Source organism: Giraffa tippelskirchi, chromosome 11, assembly GCF_054371585.1.
Source record: "Giraffa tippelskirchi isolate mGirTip1 chromosome 11, T2T-mGirTip1v1.2.pri, whole genome shotgun sequence".
Lineage (NCBI taxonomy): Eukaryota > Metazoa > Chordata > Mammalia > Artiodactyla > Giraffidae > Giraffa > Giraffa tippelskirchi.
In genome coordinates this window covers 25,650,875-25,668,828 of record NC_137285.1, presented here as the reverse complement: position 1 = coordinate 25,668,828, position 17,954 = coordinate 25,650,875, and the positions used below count along the sequence as shown (strand labels likewise).

General features: G+C 43.5%; 2 protein-coding genes across 16 annotated transcripts in view; one reads left to right on the top strand and one right to left on the bottom strand.

Moving 5' to 3' along the window:
- Positions 1-458: 458 nt before the first annotated feature.
- Positions 459-11,096, bottom strand: RAN (RAN, member RAS oncogene family). Of its 10 annotated transcripts, none has more exons than XM_081543077.1 (9): positions 11,073-11,096; positions 8,153-8,271; positions 4,718-4,785; positions 3,501-3,546; positions 2,968-3,052; positions 2,763-2,888; positions 1,246-1,433; positions 948-1,118; positions 459-861 (listed from the first exon to the last, which is right to left on the bottom strand). In XM_081543077.1, the coding sequence occupies exons 2-9, from the start codon at positions 8,153-8,155 to the stop codon at positions 817-819; spliced, it is 732 nt and encodes a 243-aa protein (XP_081399203.1). In that variant the 5' UTR covers positions 8,156-8,271; positions 11,073-11,096; the 3' UTR covers positions 459-816. The 10 variants fall into 10 exon arrangements, with proteins under 10 accessions (XP_081399203.1, XP_081399204.1, XP_081399211.1 ...); XM_081543078.1 differs by lacking the exon at positions 11,073-11,096 and adding an exon at positions 9,153-9,213; XM_081543085.1 differs by lacking the exons at positions 8,153-8,271; positions 11,073-11,096 and adding an exon at positions 4,925-5,028.
- Positions 10,663-17,954, top strand: part of STX2 (syntaxin 2) — a 330,178-nt gene continuing 322,886 nt past the window's right edge. For 2 of the 6 annotated variants that reach the window (XM_081543064.1, XM_081543065.1), the window contains exons 1-2: positions 10,663-10,788; positions 11,526-11,607. In XM_081543064.1, the coding sequence (XP_081399190.1) occupies positions 11,548-11,607 (60 nt within the window). In that variant the 5' untranslated portion in view covers positions 10,663-10,788; positions 11,526-11,547. Of the gene's footprint in view, positions 10,789-10,941; positions 11,310-11,517; positions 11,608-17,954 lie in introns of those variants that run through there. The other 4 variants (XM_081543070.1, XM_081543074.1, XM_081543066.1 and 1 more) reach the window with 3 other exon arrangements.

Sequence of the window (17,954 nt, the reverse complement as noted above, 5' to 3'; positions counted from 1 at the left end):
ATTATATTCATATTTAACAGATGAGATGTCCCTCAAGTTCCTGCCACCATCTGTATGATTTCATTGGACTTTGACAAGCTCTACATTAGAAAATGGTTACTTCTGTCATAAAATGCAAATATAATTCTTGTTATATTTGAAACATTTGAAACAGGTACCACTTTTGACAGGTCACATAAATCTCACCCCTAGGTGACACTACCTAAGCCCAAAGGCAGGTGGTGTAGGTGTTATTTTAGCTCAACTATTGACAGTATTTACACCTCTTATCAAATACAGTACTGTTGGCTTGTCATTACGTTTGTGTGAAATGATTCAAGTATACAGAAAATTAGGAGCATTTAACCTGACTTCAAGTTAAGCGGTAATAGCAAAGGCAATTCAAATAGTAACATGGCACAACTTTCCCTGTTAGTGGTTTTAAAATGCTCATTTAAACAAGGGATGAGTTCACTTGCTTAGATATTTGAAATACAACTTTATTCTGATTCTAAACGAAAAGGAATGGGAATGACAGTAACAAACAAGATTCCACCTCTCAATATTGTCATGTGACTATAGCAGTCTTATATTTGAAACTCGAGGAAACAACTGTGTTCCAAAACACCTAAATATGCAGGTCCAAAAAATGAAGGTTTTTTTTTTTTTAAACTGCCACATTCACTCCAAAGCCCATCCATCTCCTTCAGCATCCAAAGATTAAGCACATGTTCTGCTTAGCTATATAATAAAGTGGCAAACACGCTGCACCACTGACATCACAGGACAGTTGCCTATAAAACTAGACTTCTGACGCTGGGCCCCAGCTTCACTCTCTCACAGGTCATCATCTTCATCCGGGAGAGCAGTTGTCTGAGCAACCTAGACAAAGAGATGGAAATGTTACAATGCTCCAATGAAAAGTACCAGGAATCTAAAAGCACTCATCACTGAGACAAACACCATACCTCTAAATCGTGCTCGTACTGTGCTGCCAAGGCTGGGTCCATGACCACCTCTGGTGGGGCAAGAGCAGGCATGGCGACAAACTCCAAGTTAGGGTCTCCAATCAGTTTTCTAGCAAGCCAGAGGAAGGGCTTTTCAAAGTTGTAGTTACTTTTGGCAGAAATGTCATAGTACTGTTTAAAAGAATGGTAAGTTAATTTTAAAAACCCACACATGAAACACATTAATAAATCACTCTAATGGACTTGCATCAAAATTTTAACTGAAGGATTATAATTTTATAAGCTTTAAGAAACATACCTGAAGATTCTTCTTTCGGTGGAAGACAATTGACTTTGCCTTAACCTTTCTGTCCTTAATATCCACTTTGTTGCCACACAACACAATTGGGATGTTCTCACACACTCGTACCAGATCTCTATGCCAGTTAGGCACATTCTTGTAAGTAACTCTCGATGTTACGTCAAACATTATAATGGCACACTGAGCTGAAAGAAACATTTACAGTGATCAGTATATGCCTATGAACTTACTACATAATGAAAAATGTTAAGAACTATGGGCTTAGATTCATAATCTCAGGCCTAACTCTAGGCCAGCCCTATTTCTCTACTCAATTTCAAGGTCCCTACCAATTCTAACACAAGATATTATCTTAAATTCCATTTTACTGCACATGAAAGCTTGAAAGGCCAGCTTACCATATTTATTTAATCTTTCCACGTGCAATACTTCATAAACTGTCTCAGCCTCAGAATGCATCTAAAGTCAATCAATGATAAACCACTATTTCAGAATTCACCACCCATATTTATCCTCAGTATCTAGAAATCTATCCTTTGAAAAACACAGCTATGATAAAGCTGGTAAGCATATGTTATGGATTTTTAACTGAAGAATTTGGTGATGGGGGAGGGGAGAAGACCCTTGCATTTATATGTACTCAAGTAAAAGCAAAAGACATGGAAAGATTCCCAACAATTTTCATCAAATGAGCAAGAGTGTTAGATGAGTATTTTCTGTTCATCTTTTTTGCTCGGTATAATAAGTATGTATTTCCTTTGCACTTTTTAATTTAAAATCAAGCACTTTCAAAAAAATACTCTGCAAAACCTAGTACAATTAAAGAGAAATCAGCTGGTCTTATAACAGCGTTTTATAAGATAGAAAACCTAGCTCCTCTGGCCCAGTTATCAAATGGGTAGTTGTTGTCTTAGTCTGTAAGTCATGTCTGACTCTTTTGCAACCCCATGGACTAGTCCACCAGGATCCTCTGTCCATAGGAATTTCCAGGCAAGAAAACGGAACTGGTTTGCCATTTCCTTCCTGACCCAGGGATCGAACTTGTGTCTCCTGCATTGGCAGGAGAGTTCTTTACCACTAAGCCATCAAGGAAGCCCATCAAATGGTTCACTACCTTTTTAATGGAGTGCACAAGAAATAATTATTGACAATCACCAAAACATATGCCCAAACATAAACTCTCAAATACTGAAGCTGTAGCAACAGCTGTCTGTTGCTTACTGTCTTCAAATTAAGAGCCTCAACTTATACCATACAGTGTATTTCAAAACAGTGCCTATCATGACACAAGCATGCCATCAATCAAATGGCACAAGACAACCTTCACAAAATTTTCTTCCCCTCAAATGGTCAACTCCCTGGAGCCAGTACACGTTTTTGAATTGAATTGAATCGCACAATTTCCAATTCAGTCAGTATTACCAACGTCTTTACTTGAGTAGATCTATTCCTAAGTAACCTTGGAGACTAAGCTACAAATCCTCTCAAAAACTTGTTACAAATCAGATACCTACCTTGTATATAATAGCCATCTCTCAGTCCACCAAATTTCTCCTGACCAGCTGTATCCCACACATTGAACTTAATAGGTCCTCTGTTGGTATGGAACACAAGAGGATGGACCTCAACACCCAACGTAGCTGGAACATAAGAACTCCAAGTTAGTCAAAGAACTCAAACATTTTACACACATGTCCACAAATGGTTCCCTCCACATACCTACATACTTCTTCTCAAATTCACCAGTCAGATGACGCTTCACGAATGTAGTTTTTCCGGTACCACCATCACCAACCAAAACAAGCTGTCGGAAACCAAATTTTTGAAGTAAACACCAAAACATGTAACACTTCAGGACCCCAGGATTATGACACCGTTAAGGCTTTCTGGACACCCATTTAACTTACACAACAGAAGTTTATGTACTACCTAAGTACATTTATAACAAAGAATCTTAATCAAGCGGCCCTATCTCATCTAACGAACGACTCGAATCAGCGAAACTTTCTGAGCCCTGCTTCCCTGTCGCAGGGTGGGGCCAGCACCCCCCACACCTCGTTATCGGGGGACCGAAGGCACTGCCGCAGCACGAGCACGTTGGCTGACGAAGCAGGCCGTCCGAACGCACTCGCGGTCATAAAGGAGATACTGCAAGTAAGACCATCTGGACTAGAGTGGCCCCCAAAGCTGCCTCTCCTTCAGAGCCCTTCCTGTTCACTGCAGCACACCCTCAACTCACGAGCGTTACCTACTTTGAACTGAACTTGGGGTTCTCCTTGGGCAGCCATCGCGATGTTACTAAAGGGAAAGGAGAAAGAAATAAGGCCCGCTGCACGGCGGCGCGGGCCGGGGGCCGCATGGCCAGACCCGCCCCACGTGCCCAGGCCCACAAAGGCCTCCACCGAGGAGCCCGGCCGTCCGCACCCCACCTCCTACCCCCAATATATACACATGCGGGTGGGCGGGGGCCGAGAGAGCGCGATGGCGATGGTGGCATCGCTCTCCGGCCGTACTCTCCGGCCGCCGGATCGTGGCGCGCACCCGCTGGAAGCGGAGACCGGGCGGAGCGGAGGCCCGCTCGGCGCGGAGGCCGACGCGCGGAAAGCGCCTGGTCACCGCCAGGCCGCGCCGTCCGGTCCGCCCCACGGCCCTCCCCGCGGTCGCCCTTCGGCCCTCCGCCCGGCCGCATCTCCCCTCCTCCCAAGCGGCCGGTACGCCGGCCACCCCTCCGCATCGACAGTCCGCCCGACCCACCGCAGCTCACGTCCCGGCGCCCTCACGGCCTCCGCGGCAGCGAAGAGAGAAGAGCTCTCCGCCCAGAGGACTCGCTAAACCGCCTCCTCATGGCCGCTGCTGGCCGCTGCCTGGACCTCCCAACACCCGCCCCCGCCCCAGGCCCACAGCTCCCGCACCGGCCCCGCTACCTTCCAGAAGCGTCTCCGCGCCCGTCTGACTGAGGGCTGGAAAGATGGCGGAAGCGCAATTCAAATGCCCGGAGACGCAGCCGACGCCGGCGCGCGCCGAGGGAGGGCGGGGCAACGGCGCCGCGCCGCTCCCACGTGGCCCGACGCGCGCGCGCACGCAGGCTGCCCAGGCTTCGGCGGCCTCACCCGTCGGCCTGGCGCGTAAGGGAGAGGCTCTCGGCGCACCGGGCGAGGGAGGCAACGCGGTCGCGCGCGCGCACGCAGGCCCACGAGGCCATGTGCGCCAGCCCGGGGGCGGGTTCGCGCGCGCGCATGCGCAGACGGCGACGCGGCGCGCCCTGCTGCCACCGCGGGAACAGAACTGGGAGGAGAGGCCGAGGCCCCCTTGGGCGGGAAACTCGCGGGGTGGCCCACACAAAGGCCCTGCCCCCGCGTACAAACACGGCACGCAGGCCCGGGGCGGGCGCCATGTTGGGGTGCGGGTCGCCCCATCCCCCTTCCCTTCCCGCTCCATCGCGGCGCCCCCATATCAGTCTGGAACTTACCAGAAGTAGAAAGCCAGCCACCTTTTTTTTAGGACATCTAAGTGGTCAGCAGCTTTTGTGGCCTTATTCTGCAAAAAGGATGATGAAATTTAGTGTGTCCAACCTTGGCAGCTCTTCTCATCTTAGTGACAAACAGGGATGCAATCAATGACTGGGTTCCAGCCGCTTGCAGGGATAAGGCTGTCAAGGGTCCAGACAAAAACTGACCACGCGTAAAACTTAACAATCTGCTGGGGCCACCTCTCATCATCGTCAGAGATAGGCAGTGAGACTACACCGCAAGCTCAACAAGTATGGATTTATTAACATTCCTTTTCTTTCAGCAAGATGGCTGAATGCAGTCCTCCAAACTCACAGCGTAAATATAAGGCCAGCTTTTGGCATTTGTCTGGACAGCCACAGATCTTGTCTTTTTTTTTTAAGGGATGTAAGGCACAACCTGATGACTATAGTCAATGCTAGGGTTTGTTTATTTATTTATTTAATGCTACAGCCTCCAAAATAGATAACTCTTAGTTCCCACCCAGGGATTGAACCCTTACCCCCTGCCTTTGGAAAGCAGAAGCTTAACCACTGGACCACCAGGGAAGTCCCAGCCACAGATACTATTTTTTAAGGTATAAAAATTTTTAAATTCATTTATTTTTTAATTGAAGGATAATTGCTTTACAATATTGTGTTGGTTTTTGCCATAATCGACATGAACCAGCCATAGTTATATTCTGTCCCCCTTCAGTCTCCCTCCCACCTCCCATCCCATCCCACCTTCTAGGTTGTCACAGAGCCAGGATGTGAGTTCCCTGAGTCATACTGCAAATTCCCAGTGGCTATCTATTTTACATATGGTTATATATATGTTTCCATGCTACTCTCTCCATTGTCCCTGGCTTTTTTCTTCCCACTCCCCCATCCCATGTGGATTAGTCTGTTCTCTATGCCATCTGCAGATTCTTTTTTTTTTTTAATTTATTTATTTTTTATTGAAGGGTAATTGCTTTACAGAATTTTGTTGTTCTCTGTCAAACCGCAACATGAATCAGCCCGGATTCTTAAACTACTATGTTGGTTCCCCACCAGCACCCCCCGCCCCAAGCATCCATAGCTGACAGTAAGAGCAGGCAGCCAATGGCCCCATCAGGATAGTTAAGTTCCCCGGAAAAGATTCCACTATGGGGACTCTTCCCAGAGCAAAGAGAACCCCAATGACCAAGGAGTTAGCCACATAGTCCTGAGCACATTTGCTAGCAGGTCTGCTGGGAATCTAAGTGACGCAAATTGGGCACAACACATCTGAGAACCTGCCTGCTGGAAACTCAAATCCAAGTGCCCCCAAGGACCCTCAGGAAAGCACCAAGCAGATCTTGATGCTGCTGGTGGGCGTGTAAATTGGTTTGGCCACTTGGGAGGATAGAAGCTGATAAAACACACATAAATGTCCATGGCTTTTTTTCTATTTTTAGGGAGATGTCCTAGACTTCAGTTCACACATATGCTCAAGGAAACAAGTATCAGGAGGCTCACTGCAACGTTTTTTATAATTATTGTTGTTGTCCAGTTGCTCAGTCGTGGCTGATTCTTTGAGACCCCATGGACTGCAGCACGCCAGGCTTCCCTGTCCGTCACCAACCATGTCCCGGAGCTTGCTCAAACTCATGTCCGTTGAGTTGGTGATGCCATCCAACCATCTTGTCCTCTGTCATCCCCTTCTCCACCTGTCTTCAATCTTTCCCAGCATCAGGGTCTTTTCCAGTGAGTTGGCTCTTTGCATCAGGTAGCCACAGTATTTGAGCTTCAGCTTTAGCATCAGTGCCTCCAATGAATATCCAGGATTGATTTCCTTTAGGATTGACTGATTTGATCTTGCAGTCCAAGGGACTCTCAAGAGTCTTCTCTCTCATAATAACAAAAGATGAAACTTAGGTACATGTCCATCAATAGGAAAATTAATAAATAAAATATATCTGTACTATGGGTTTCACCCCACTCCAGTACTCTTGCCTGGAGAATCCCATGGACAGAGGAGCCTGGTGGGCTGCAGTCCATGGGGTCGCTAAGAGTCGGACACGACTGAGCGACTTCACTTTCACTTTTCACTTTCACACATTGGAGAAAGAAATGGCAACCCACTCCAGTGTTCTTGCCTGGAGAATCCCAGGGACGGGGGAGCCTGGTGGGCTGCCATCTGTGGGGTCGCACAGAGTCGGACACGACTGAAGCGACTTAGCAGCAGCAGCAGCAGCAGTACTATGGGTTTACTGTACAGAAAATCGTTGAATCAACAGGGTTAGGTAGATCTCAAAAAGCTAATACTGAGAAAAGAAGCAAGTTGAAGGAAGATGTGTGATAGCTTTATAAAGTCTTTATTTAATTTTAGAGAGGCTATACATATAACATTGTTTAGTAAGTTTTTTTCAAACGCATAAAAAAACATTAGCTCTTGGACATACATATATTTGTTTTGTTTTTTTTTAATTGACTGCAAGAATATAGACTGAGTTCCTATGGCTATTGCTTCATAGTGGTAAAAAGGAATATGGTGGAATTTGGCCAAAGAAATCAAAGAAGATTTTAACTTTATCTACAGTGTTCTATTTCTTCTTTCTAAAAAGTGATCGAAACAAGTATGAAAGCCTATTAACCATTATATACTTCTGGGTGGTGAGAACATCATGTTTATACCTTTTGTTATTAAAAAAAAATTTTTTTCTTCTGACAAAACAGCTAAGGGGAAGTTTGCCAAACCAGGAGTATTAGCTCTTCTTGTACCAGCCACCTAGACAGAGTTCCCAGGTGATTGGTTTGTTTGCATTTTACAGAGGTACTTTCTTGTTTTGGTCATCCAGCCTGGATTGCAAGCCCATGCTTAACCTCCAGTTAATTGTTGTCAATACAAAATTGTTGTCAAATACAAAAAAAAAGTTACAAAAACCGTACAAGAAATTTCATCATCTATTACCTCTGATTTCCCTAAATGTTACTTTTGTTTAGTTGATCATTTGTCTTTATCATCCTAACCTTCTATCAATGTATATATATATCGTACATACATAATTTTTATATAGATGTGTGTGTATATGATTTTTTTCCCAGTGCAATGTTTGAGAGTAAATAGCACACAGAACACCCCTCTGTGTCTATTGCTTAGAACCTCAGGATGAGACTTCCCTGGTTGTCCAGGATACAACTCTGCACCCCTAATACAGGGGGCCCAGGTTCAATTCCTGGTCATGGAACTATAGATTCTTCATGCTGCAGTTAACACCCGATGCAGCCAAATAAATACGTAAATATAAATAAATAAAAATAAATAGATGAATATGCCTGCTTTCTCCTCAGAAGGCAGGCTGTAGTTTAAAAAAACAAAAACAAAACTTTAGAACATTCGGTTATATAACCACTGCACACTTAGCAAAATTAGGAAATTCAGATTGTTACCATTCTGTTATCTAATGTACAGGACTTAGTTGGCACTGGTCTCCCTCCTGCTCTTATCTAGTACAGTACCCTTCAGGATCACACATTATGTTGACCTGTCCAGTCTCTCTTCTTTTTAGCTGAAATATAGTTGATTTACAATATTGTGTTAATTTCTGTTGTACAACAAAGTGGTTCCATATATATATATATATATGTATTTTTTTAAATATTCTTTTCCATTATGATTTATCATAGGATATTGACTATAGTTCTCTGTGCTTACAGTTGGACCTTGTTTTGCATGTGTGTGTGTGTTTTGTTTTTGTTTTGGCCGTGCCACACGGCTTGCAGGATCTTAGTTCCCTAACCAGAGATTGACACTGGGCCTTCAGCAGTGAAAGCCTAGAGTCCTGATCACTAGACTGCCAGGGAATTCCCCAGATGGACCGTGTTGTTTGTCCATCCCAACCTCCCACTCCATCCACCCCCATCCCCCTTCCTCTTGGCTGCCACCAGTCTGTTCTCTGTGTGCATAACTCTGTTTCTGTTTCATGGATAGGTTCGTTTGTGTCATATTTTAGATTCCACTTCTAAGTGATATCCCATGGTATTTGTCTTTCTGTCTAGTCTCTTTTAATCCAGGGCAGTACCTTCCTCTTTGTCTCTTGCTGGGTATTTAGTAGTCCAGTTACTTTGTAGACTGTCCCTCCATTTGGATGTGTCTCATATTTCCTCAGGACTAAGATTCAGGGTATGCAGTTTGGGTCAGGACACCCTAGCAGTGATGCTGTGTCCTTCCCAGTGCATCCTATCAAGAGGTACAGAACAATCTTCTGAAAACATCAGACCATCCTTCTCCCTTCTTAACCTCTGTAACCCTTTCCTATCTGTTATACTCAGATACATGAAGTCCATGGCCAGGCCCTATATGACCTATCTTGTGCCTACCCCTCAACCCCATCTCAAGCCTCTCTCATTGTAATCCCAAGACAGCCACACAAACCTTTCTGAATCTTACCGTGGCCAAGTTCATTCCTACCTCAGGGCCTTTGCACTTACTGATCCTCTGCCTAAAATGCTCTGTCTCCACATCTTTGCCTGACTGGTTCATTCTTACCCTATAGGTCACAGCTCAAATGTCACCACCTCCAAGAGGCCCACCCTGATCACCCTTTCAAATGTGGTCCCACCACACCAGCCATTCCCCATCTCAGGCACTGTTCTATTTTCCCCAGAACATTTACCACTACTGAAAATACCTTGCTTAATTATTCACATACTTGCTTTTCTAAAAATCTTTCTTTCCCTCACTAGAATAAGCTAAGTGTCTCGTTTGTCACCATATTCAAGGTATGTCACACAGTGACTGGCACTGAATGGGAACACAGTAAGTATTTGTTGAATTATTGAGTGAATTGCTCTGAATTCTATCTGAATACAGAGTCATCAGAAACAGCAGCATTATAATCTAATAAAAATAATAGTGACTTAAATATAAAACTTATTAGAATTTAAATAATGCTATTTCATATCAAAGACTAATGCCAAAGCAAATAACTTAAACATTAACCACCTATGGGGCCAAGGTTTTCTTTTTTTGACATTGCTTCCCAGATGTGACTGTACACATGAATCCCTGGGAATCCATTTTTTTTGCCATGCCACGTGGCATGTGGGATCTTATTTCCCTGACCAGGGATCAAACCCACACCCCTTGCATTGGAAGCATGGAGTCTTAACCACTGGACCACCAAGAAAGTCCCCAAAATTTTCTATTTGTGCAGTTTTTTTTGACTTTGCAGACCAACACGGAAACTATTCTTAAAATTTTCATTATCTAATTCACTCATCAATCCAGCTGATGAATATTGGAAACTTATCAAATGAGATATTTTATCTGACAGCCAATATTATTCTGCACTGGGAGCACAAGGATGCACAGATTACATGCTACTTCTTAGCATTAGCGCAGAAATTGTATTCCTTAAAATCAAAAGGGAGAAAATCGCATATATTCTTGCCCTATGATCTTTGATCTGTTTCTTATAAAGATCAGAATGGTGCAGAGGGGACACTCTGATGGTCCATGAACAAATCCAGCCTTCAGAGGTGTTTGTCCTACACCGGGTGGGGGGAATCACAACATGCTTTACACCTGAAATAGTTGCCAGAGTTTTTAAATGTGATGGTTTTGGGAGTTCCCTGGTGGCTAGTGATTAGGATTCTGAGTTTTCACTGGGTGGCCTGGGTTCAATCCCTGGTCAGGGAACTGAAATCCCAAACTCTGAGTGGTCGGAAAAAAAAAAGAAAGTGATGGTTTTAAAATAAATCCACAATCCTTTGATACTCCTCCTTTCAGAAGCTTAAACTAATTCTCCTTTCCTGGAGTGTGGACCAGGCTTAGTGACTCACTTCTAGCTGAACTTAGTGACTCATTTCTAACCAATGCAGGGTGTCACAATGGACAGTGTAACCTGACTTAAGTCACTGAGGCTCTGTGGCTTCCACCTTGCTGTCTGGGGACACTCACTCTGGAGGAGACTGGTCGCCACATCTGGAGACATGCACGGCCCTATGGGGGCTTCCTGTAGGTGGCTTCCCATGGTGGCTCAGTGGTCAAGAATCCACCTGCCAATGCAGGAGACACATAATAGGTGGGTTTGATCCTTGGGTCAAGAAGATCCCCTAGAGAAGGAAATGGCAACCCACTCCAGTATGCCTGCCTGGGAAATCCCATGGACAGCAGAGCCTGGCAGGCTGCAGTCCATGGGGTTCACAAAGAGTCAGACACGACTTAGTGACTAAACAACAGCGCTATGGACAGATACATGTGACAAGAAGCTGAGCGTCCCTGCAAAGAGCTGATTGGAACTTTCTGGCCTATGAGGGAACCATCAGGGGAGTGGATCTTTCAGCCCCAGTCAGGCCTGTGTCTTACCTGCAATTTCTTGAGCCCTAGATCAGAACCCCACAGTGAAACCACTCCTGAATTCCTGGAAACTGTGTGAGATAGTACTGTGCATTGTTGCTTCAAGGATAATTTGCTCTGCCATGGTAGATAACTAATACAAAATGTGAGGACTGTTCACATATAAATCCAGATAGCTAGTTTCTTTTGAACATCAAGATAGGAAAGCACTGGGCCTGATTTCTTGGATGGCCACACCAATTGGAGGTAAATACCACTGCTCTCCACGGATGCAGCGGATGCTTACATTTGTCTCGGATCCTCCCATTCCCCATCACGTCTCAGACTTGAGGCCTGGGGTCACTTGTCTTCTGACACCAAGCCTGCACTACTCACTTGAGTGATCTGCTTGTACCCTGACATGTTTGAGTTCACAACCTCTCGTTTATCACATTTTTTTTTTTGTCACACTGAGGCATGCAGAATCTTAGTTCCCTGACCAGGGATGGAACCTGTAACTCCTGCAGAGGAAGTGCAGAGTCTTAACCACTGGACGGACCACCAGGTAAGTTCCCACAACCTCTCATTCAGTGAGTCTAAGACAGTGATGAACAAATACCCAGATTCAATCATTCATTCAGCTGATATTTATTGATCACCACGAGGGACCAGGCACTCCCTGAGGACTGGAGCAGTGAACAATACAGACCCAAAGGATCCGGGGTTCATGGAGTTTTCATCCTAGAAAGTAGAAACAGGACATGTAAGAAACTATATGTCAAGTAGTGAGACATGTGACGTGATCATTGCTAGGGTGAGATATAGTATCTATCTATTAATGTCTATCTCTCCATCCATCCATCCATTCATCTATTTCTCTCTATATATGTATATTATTATTATATATATATATTTTTTAAGGAAACAAAAAATTTTGCTTATTTATTTATTTTTGGCTGTGCTGAGTCTTTGTTGCTGTGCGGGTTTTTCTCTAGTTGTAGCAAGCTGTGGCTACTCCTCGTTGCAGTGCATGGGCTTCTCATTGCAGTGGCTTCTCTCGTTGCAGAGCATGAGGGCTTCAGGCGTTGTGGTGCACAGACTCAGTTGCTCCTTGCCACATGGGATCTTCTTGGATCAGAGACAGAACCCGTGTTTCCTACATTGACAGGCAGATTCTTTACCACTGAGCCACCAGGATTGCCCAATAGATAGATAGATAGATAGATACTTAGATCTCTCTGTATGTATGTCTAGATCTCTAGGTGTTTATATTTACCTCTAGATATAGGTAAGCAGGTAAAGAAGATACGGATGCCAGAAAAAGGGGGTAGCAGTGAGGCAGGGTGACTGACAGGCCTCCCCTAAGATGGTGACATTTGAGAGGAACCCGCAGAAGGTAAGGGAAGGAACCACAGAGATGTTTGTGGGAAGAGAATTCCTGGGGAGGGCGTTGAGGGCGGAGGCGCTGAGGTGGAGGCCCGCCTGGTGCTGTCAGGGCAGCCAGGAGACAAGAGGCTGGAGGAGACTAGCTCAGAGAGAACGGGAGGGGCTCACCCTTGATGGTATTTCTGTGTAAATTCAGGGTCTCCGCAGGAGTGCAAAGGGGCCTGCTGTGCCAGGAATAACGGTGGTTTCTTTCTAGCAAGGGGAACTTTAAAAGCTGCCTTTTGGCAGTCCACAGTAGGGCAGAGCCCTGTCTGTGAAAGAGGCTTTTATTTTGTATCCCATGTCACTTTAGGAGGGTGTAGTCTGAGGAAGGAGGATAGAAAATGCTGTAAGAAAACAGAAGTATATAGAAGGACAGAACAGGGCTTCTCAAAGGCTGAGACAGGCCTGGGACATTTTAGGCCTATCTATCTATCCATTTTATCTATCTGTCTATCTGATCTATCTGTCCATCTATTTTATCTATCTATCCATCAGTCCATATCCACCTATTTCTCTCTCTCTAGATCTCTAAGTATTTATATCCAGCTGTAGATATAGGTAGATATCTAGTATCTATTATATACAGTTGGCCATTGAACAACACGGGTTTGAGCTTCATGGATACGTTTATACACAATTTTTTTTCAATAGTAAAAGCTGCAATCATGTGTTATCACTTATATGTGGAATCTAAAATATGACCCACGAGAATTTATCTATGAAAGAGAAACAGACTCACAGACATGGAGAACAGACTTGGGGTTGCCAGGGGGGAGGGGGTGGGGGGGATAGCTTGGGAGTTTGGGAATTAGCAGATGCAAACTATTACATATAAAATAGATAAACAACAAGGTCCTACTTTATAGCCCTGGGAACTATATTCAATATCCTGTGATAAACCAGAATGGAAGAGAATATGAGAAAGAAGGTGTATGTGTATATGTATAACTGTATCACTTTGCTGTACAGTAGACATTAACATAACATTGTAAATCAACTATACAGCAATAAAATGTTAGAAAACTGCAGTGCTACATGAATCCACAGATATGGAGGAACCATGGAAATGGAGGACTATGTAAGTTACACTTGGGATTTTCTACTTCACAGAGGGTGGGTGACCCTAATCTCCACTTTGCTCAAGAGTTAATTGTAATATATTTTATATATATATATATATATATATATATATATATATACACAAACACACACACACACACATATCTAAATATAGTATCTATACCTATGCGTGCGTGCATGCTAAGCTGCTTTAGTCATGTCGACTCTTTGTGATCCTACGGACCATAGCCTGCCACCCTCCTTTGTCCATAGCGTTCTCCAAGCAGGAATACTGGAGTGGGGTACCATGTCCTCCTGCATGGGATCTTCCTGACCCAGGGATCAAACCTGCATTTCTTATATCTCCTGCATTGGCAGGCAGGTTCTTTACCACTAGTGCCACCTGGGAAGCCCCATCTATATCTGATACATTTACATATGGATATATAGGTATATAATTTTTTTAATGTATATGAAAAATTCCAGCATATATGTTTTCCAGCATATATTTAGTAGTTCAGTTCAGTTCAGTTCAGTCGCTCAGTCATGTCCGACTCTTTGAGACCCCATGAGCTGCAGCACGCCAGGCCTCCCTGTCCATCACCAACTCCCGGAGTCTACCCAAACCCATGTCCATTGAGTCGGTGATGCCATCCAGCCATCTCATCCTCTGTCGTCCCCTGCTCCTCCTGCGCCCAATCCTTCCCAGCATCAGGGTCTTTTCCAATGAGTCAGCTCTTCGCATCAGGTGGCCAAAGTATTGAAGTTTCAGCTTCAACATCAGTCCTTCCAATGAACACCCAGGACTGATCTCCTTTAGGATAGACTGGTTGGATCTCCTTGCAGTCCAAGGGACTCTCAAGAGTCTTCTCCAACACCACAGTTCAAAAGCATCAATTCTTCGGCGCTCAGCTTTCTTTATAGTCCAACTCTCACATCCATACATGACTATTGGAAAAACCATAGCCTTGCCTAGACGGACCTTTGTTGACAAAGTAATGTCTCTGCTTTTGAATATGCTGTCTAGGTTGGTCATAACCTTCCTTCCAAGAAGTAAGCGTCTTTTAATTTCATGGCTGCAATCACCATCAGCAGTGATTTTTGAGCCCAAAAAAATAAAGTCTGACACTTAATAGTATATACATTTAAAATTTCAGTACTTTTTTTTGGTTTTAAAAATTGTAGTACTTTTTAAAAGTTTTATTTATCTAGTTATTTTTGGCTGCGCTGAGTCTCTGTTGCTGCATGCAGGCTTTCTCTAGCTGCACAGAGAGGGGCCTACTCTTCATTGAGGTGGTCGGGTTTCTCACTGCGATGGCTTCTCTTGTTTTGGAGCATGGGCTCAGTAGTTGTGGCGCACGGGCTTAGTTGCCCCACAGCATGTGGGATCTTCCTGGGTCAGCGATCGAACCTGTGTCCCTGCATTGGCAGGTGGATTCTTAACCACTGGACCACCAGGGAAGCCTGTGGTACATTTTGAATATTTACTTTGAACAAACTAAGTCTTATAAGACAGAGTAATCACTAATGCAGCATTCCTGTGCTATTTATAAGATAATTACAGAGTGTATTGATTTCCTAGGGCTGCTATGAAAAAATATCAACTGGGTGCCTTAAATGAACAGAAATGTAGTCTCACGGTTCTATCCTGTCAAGGTGCTGACAGGACTGTGCTCTCTGGAGCTTCCAGGGGAGACTCCATTCCAGGCTCTTCTCTTGGCCACTGGTATTGCTGGCATCTTTGGGGTCCCTCCATTTACAGATGCAACCCTGGCACCATATGGCATCGTCCCTGTGTCCCTGCCTCTGTGTGTGTCTGTGTCCTCATCTCCTCCTCTGATAAGGACCCACCCTAGACCTCCTCTTGAATACATCTGCAAAATGTCTTGAATACGTCTGCAAAAACCCTGTTTCCAAATAAGGTCATATTCACAGGTACAGGAGTTAGGCATATCTTTCTTGGAGTGGGGCACAATTCAATCCTTAACATAGAGTTTATAAAACATTGTGAATGTGTAGTGTGCTTTGGGGAATGGATCAGTGCAGAGGTTAATAGTCAGCCACCTGTAAGTTTAGATTTATTTTTTTTTAATAAACTGTAATTTTATTTCTCATATCTTTTTTTTATTATTAAAAACATAAACCTTATTTTCCTTAAGCAAGCATGAACTGTCTTGTATATTAGCATTTTATAGATTGGTGAACATATATATCAGTTTTAATTTTTTAAAAACATTTTTTTTATAGAGAACTTCTCAGAGTGGCACCGAACATATTTATTTATAGTCCAAAATCGCAGTAATTAATGTTTCAAAATCTTATTTTATTTGGAAATGACCTGGCTATTTAATAAACTTTTGTCATCATTTAGTTTAGTACAACCCTAGAAATTTAAGCTACCCCAATCTTCAGAGATTATTTTAGATAGACATTTTGAAAATATAATTATTTTTAATAGAGTTTAACTAAAAGTTTTCATCTCATTTATATATATTTATATATATAAAGAGTTACTTTCTTTGTTGACAAATTTAGTTTACATTAAACCTAGCACAATAAAAGTATTACACAATGTTGATGAGTTAAGACATGTCTTAAGTAGATCAGCAAACATTAATGTTAGATATTTAATATTGAATATTTTTCAGTTCACATGAACCTGAATTTAAATAGAGTTCATTTATAAATTAACCTCATATTATCCAAAAACAAAGACACACACTGAGACACAGATAAATTTAGACAGAGAGAGATCTCATAGTTTTCCACTTGAAATTTAAAGTGTCACTTTGCCCCTTCTTTTCTTTTCTTGGTTTGAGTCCTACCAATTTGTTCATGGCTGGAGTCCCAGATAGAGTGGGCTGTGTATCCCGAGGACATGATAAGAGTTAACTTAATGGTTTTTTCCCAGGCATGTTTTTGTTTCTCAGGCAGAATTAGAGCTCCAAAAAAGTATTTTAACAAGCCAGCTTTTTCCTAATTGCACCTGCAAGAAGAACAGGTTTTGTAATTTCAAAAAGGATTTTATTTTAACCAGTTTTCTCTGGAGTCTAAAGAATATCATGGGCATTCAGTGTCAAAATGTCATCTCTCTTTCTTGTAGTCATAGTTTCATAGTTAAAAATTAAACTAGAGAATGTTCAAATTGGCTCTGATGACAGGGGTACCTGCACTGATAAGATGTTGTCCCAGCAGGAATTGTCTCTCTGGGGAGGTGAGGTCTTCTTTCAAAGTAAAGAAAGCCTGTCCTTTAACCTCTGTTTTCTCCCAGGCTCTTGTGTAGTATCACCTCACCTGTTCTATAGCCTGATCTTCCATAAGCACTCGATCTCCACTGCCTGTCAATTGATCTAAGAAATGGGGATCTGCCTGGCTTGGTCATGAGCCACCATAATCAAATGGGAACCCTCAGCTAGTCCCTGCACTATTCCCAAGGTAAAAGGAGAATTTACTCCATAATTTGAACAGCTTGCTTAAGTTCCCTTAGTATTTTGAAGGGGATCTGTTTGTGTACAGCCTCATACACCCCATTAGGATTATTAGGATCTGTCCCAGAAGCTATCCGTTCATGTATTGTCACTGGAAATGCCATAGTCATAGCCTCCAAGTCACCCTCCTGTCGAATCTGACAAATACCTTTCTGGAGGGGTGACAGAACTACTGTCTGTCTTAAGGAAGGAAAAGCCTGAGCCACTCCAGTGGTTAAGACAGGAGAGGGAGGAAAAGGAGGCAGAGGAAATTGTCTTCCCTAAACAAAGGCACAAGAAGGAATTGCAGCTTTAAGAGCCTCCTGCGTTTTTTTTCTACCCCCTCAACCTCTGCATATTCAGGTCCTCCCTTTGATGGGGTTTCACATTCTTCCTCATTCCCTTTTGAGCTTTCTGGGGTCTGAAGAGGTTCTAAAATGGTTTTATCAGTGCTCAAGTTGACCAGATAGATACAGGCAAGGGCACTCCCTTGCAAAGAAGTTTCTCTGATTCGCTATCTACCTTCTCCCATGTTCCTAAATCTAAAGTACCGAGAGAAGGGAACCATGAGCTAATGTTTCTCAATGGTTTGTAAAAGCTCCAATAGCCGGCCCTCATTTTTTTTTGTTCCCCTCGCTTTTAGAACCTGCCTTAAGAGGCATATATATGGCCAGTATTGTTCCGAGCTATCTGAATTTCCCATGCTTAACCCCAGTTTCAGTGCCTGAGAGAGTATTACTTACCGCAAAGGAGGATTTTTAGAGGCCTTACCCCACTCTTCTTCAGGACCGTGAGCCGATATTTCAGCTTCAGTTTCTCTTGATATTTTAGCTTCAGTTTTGCTTGATATTTCAACTTCAGTTTCGCTCTTGGTGATCCTTCACTTTCGAGCCCCACATTGGGCACCACTTGCTTTGTGGCCAGCACAGCAGGTAGGGATCGAAAGTGGTCAATGCAC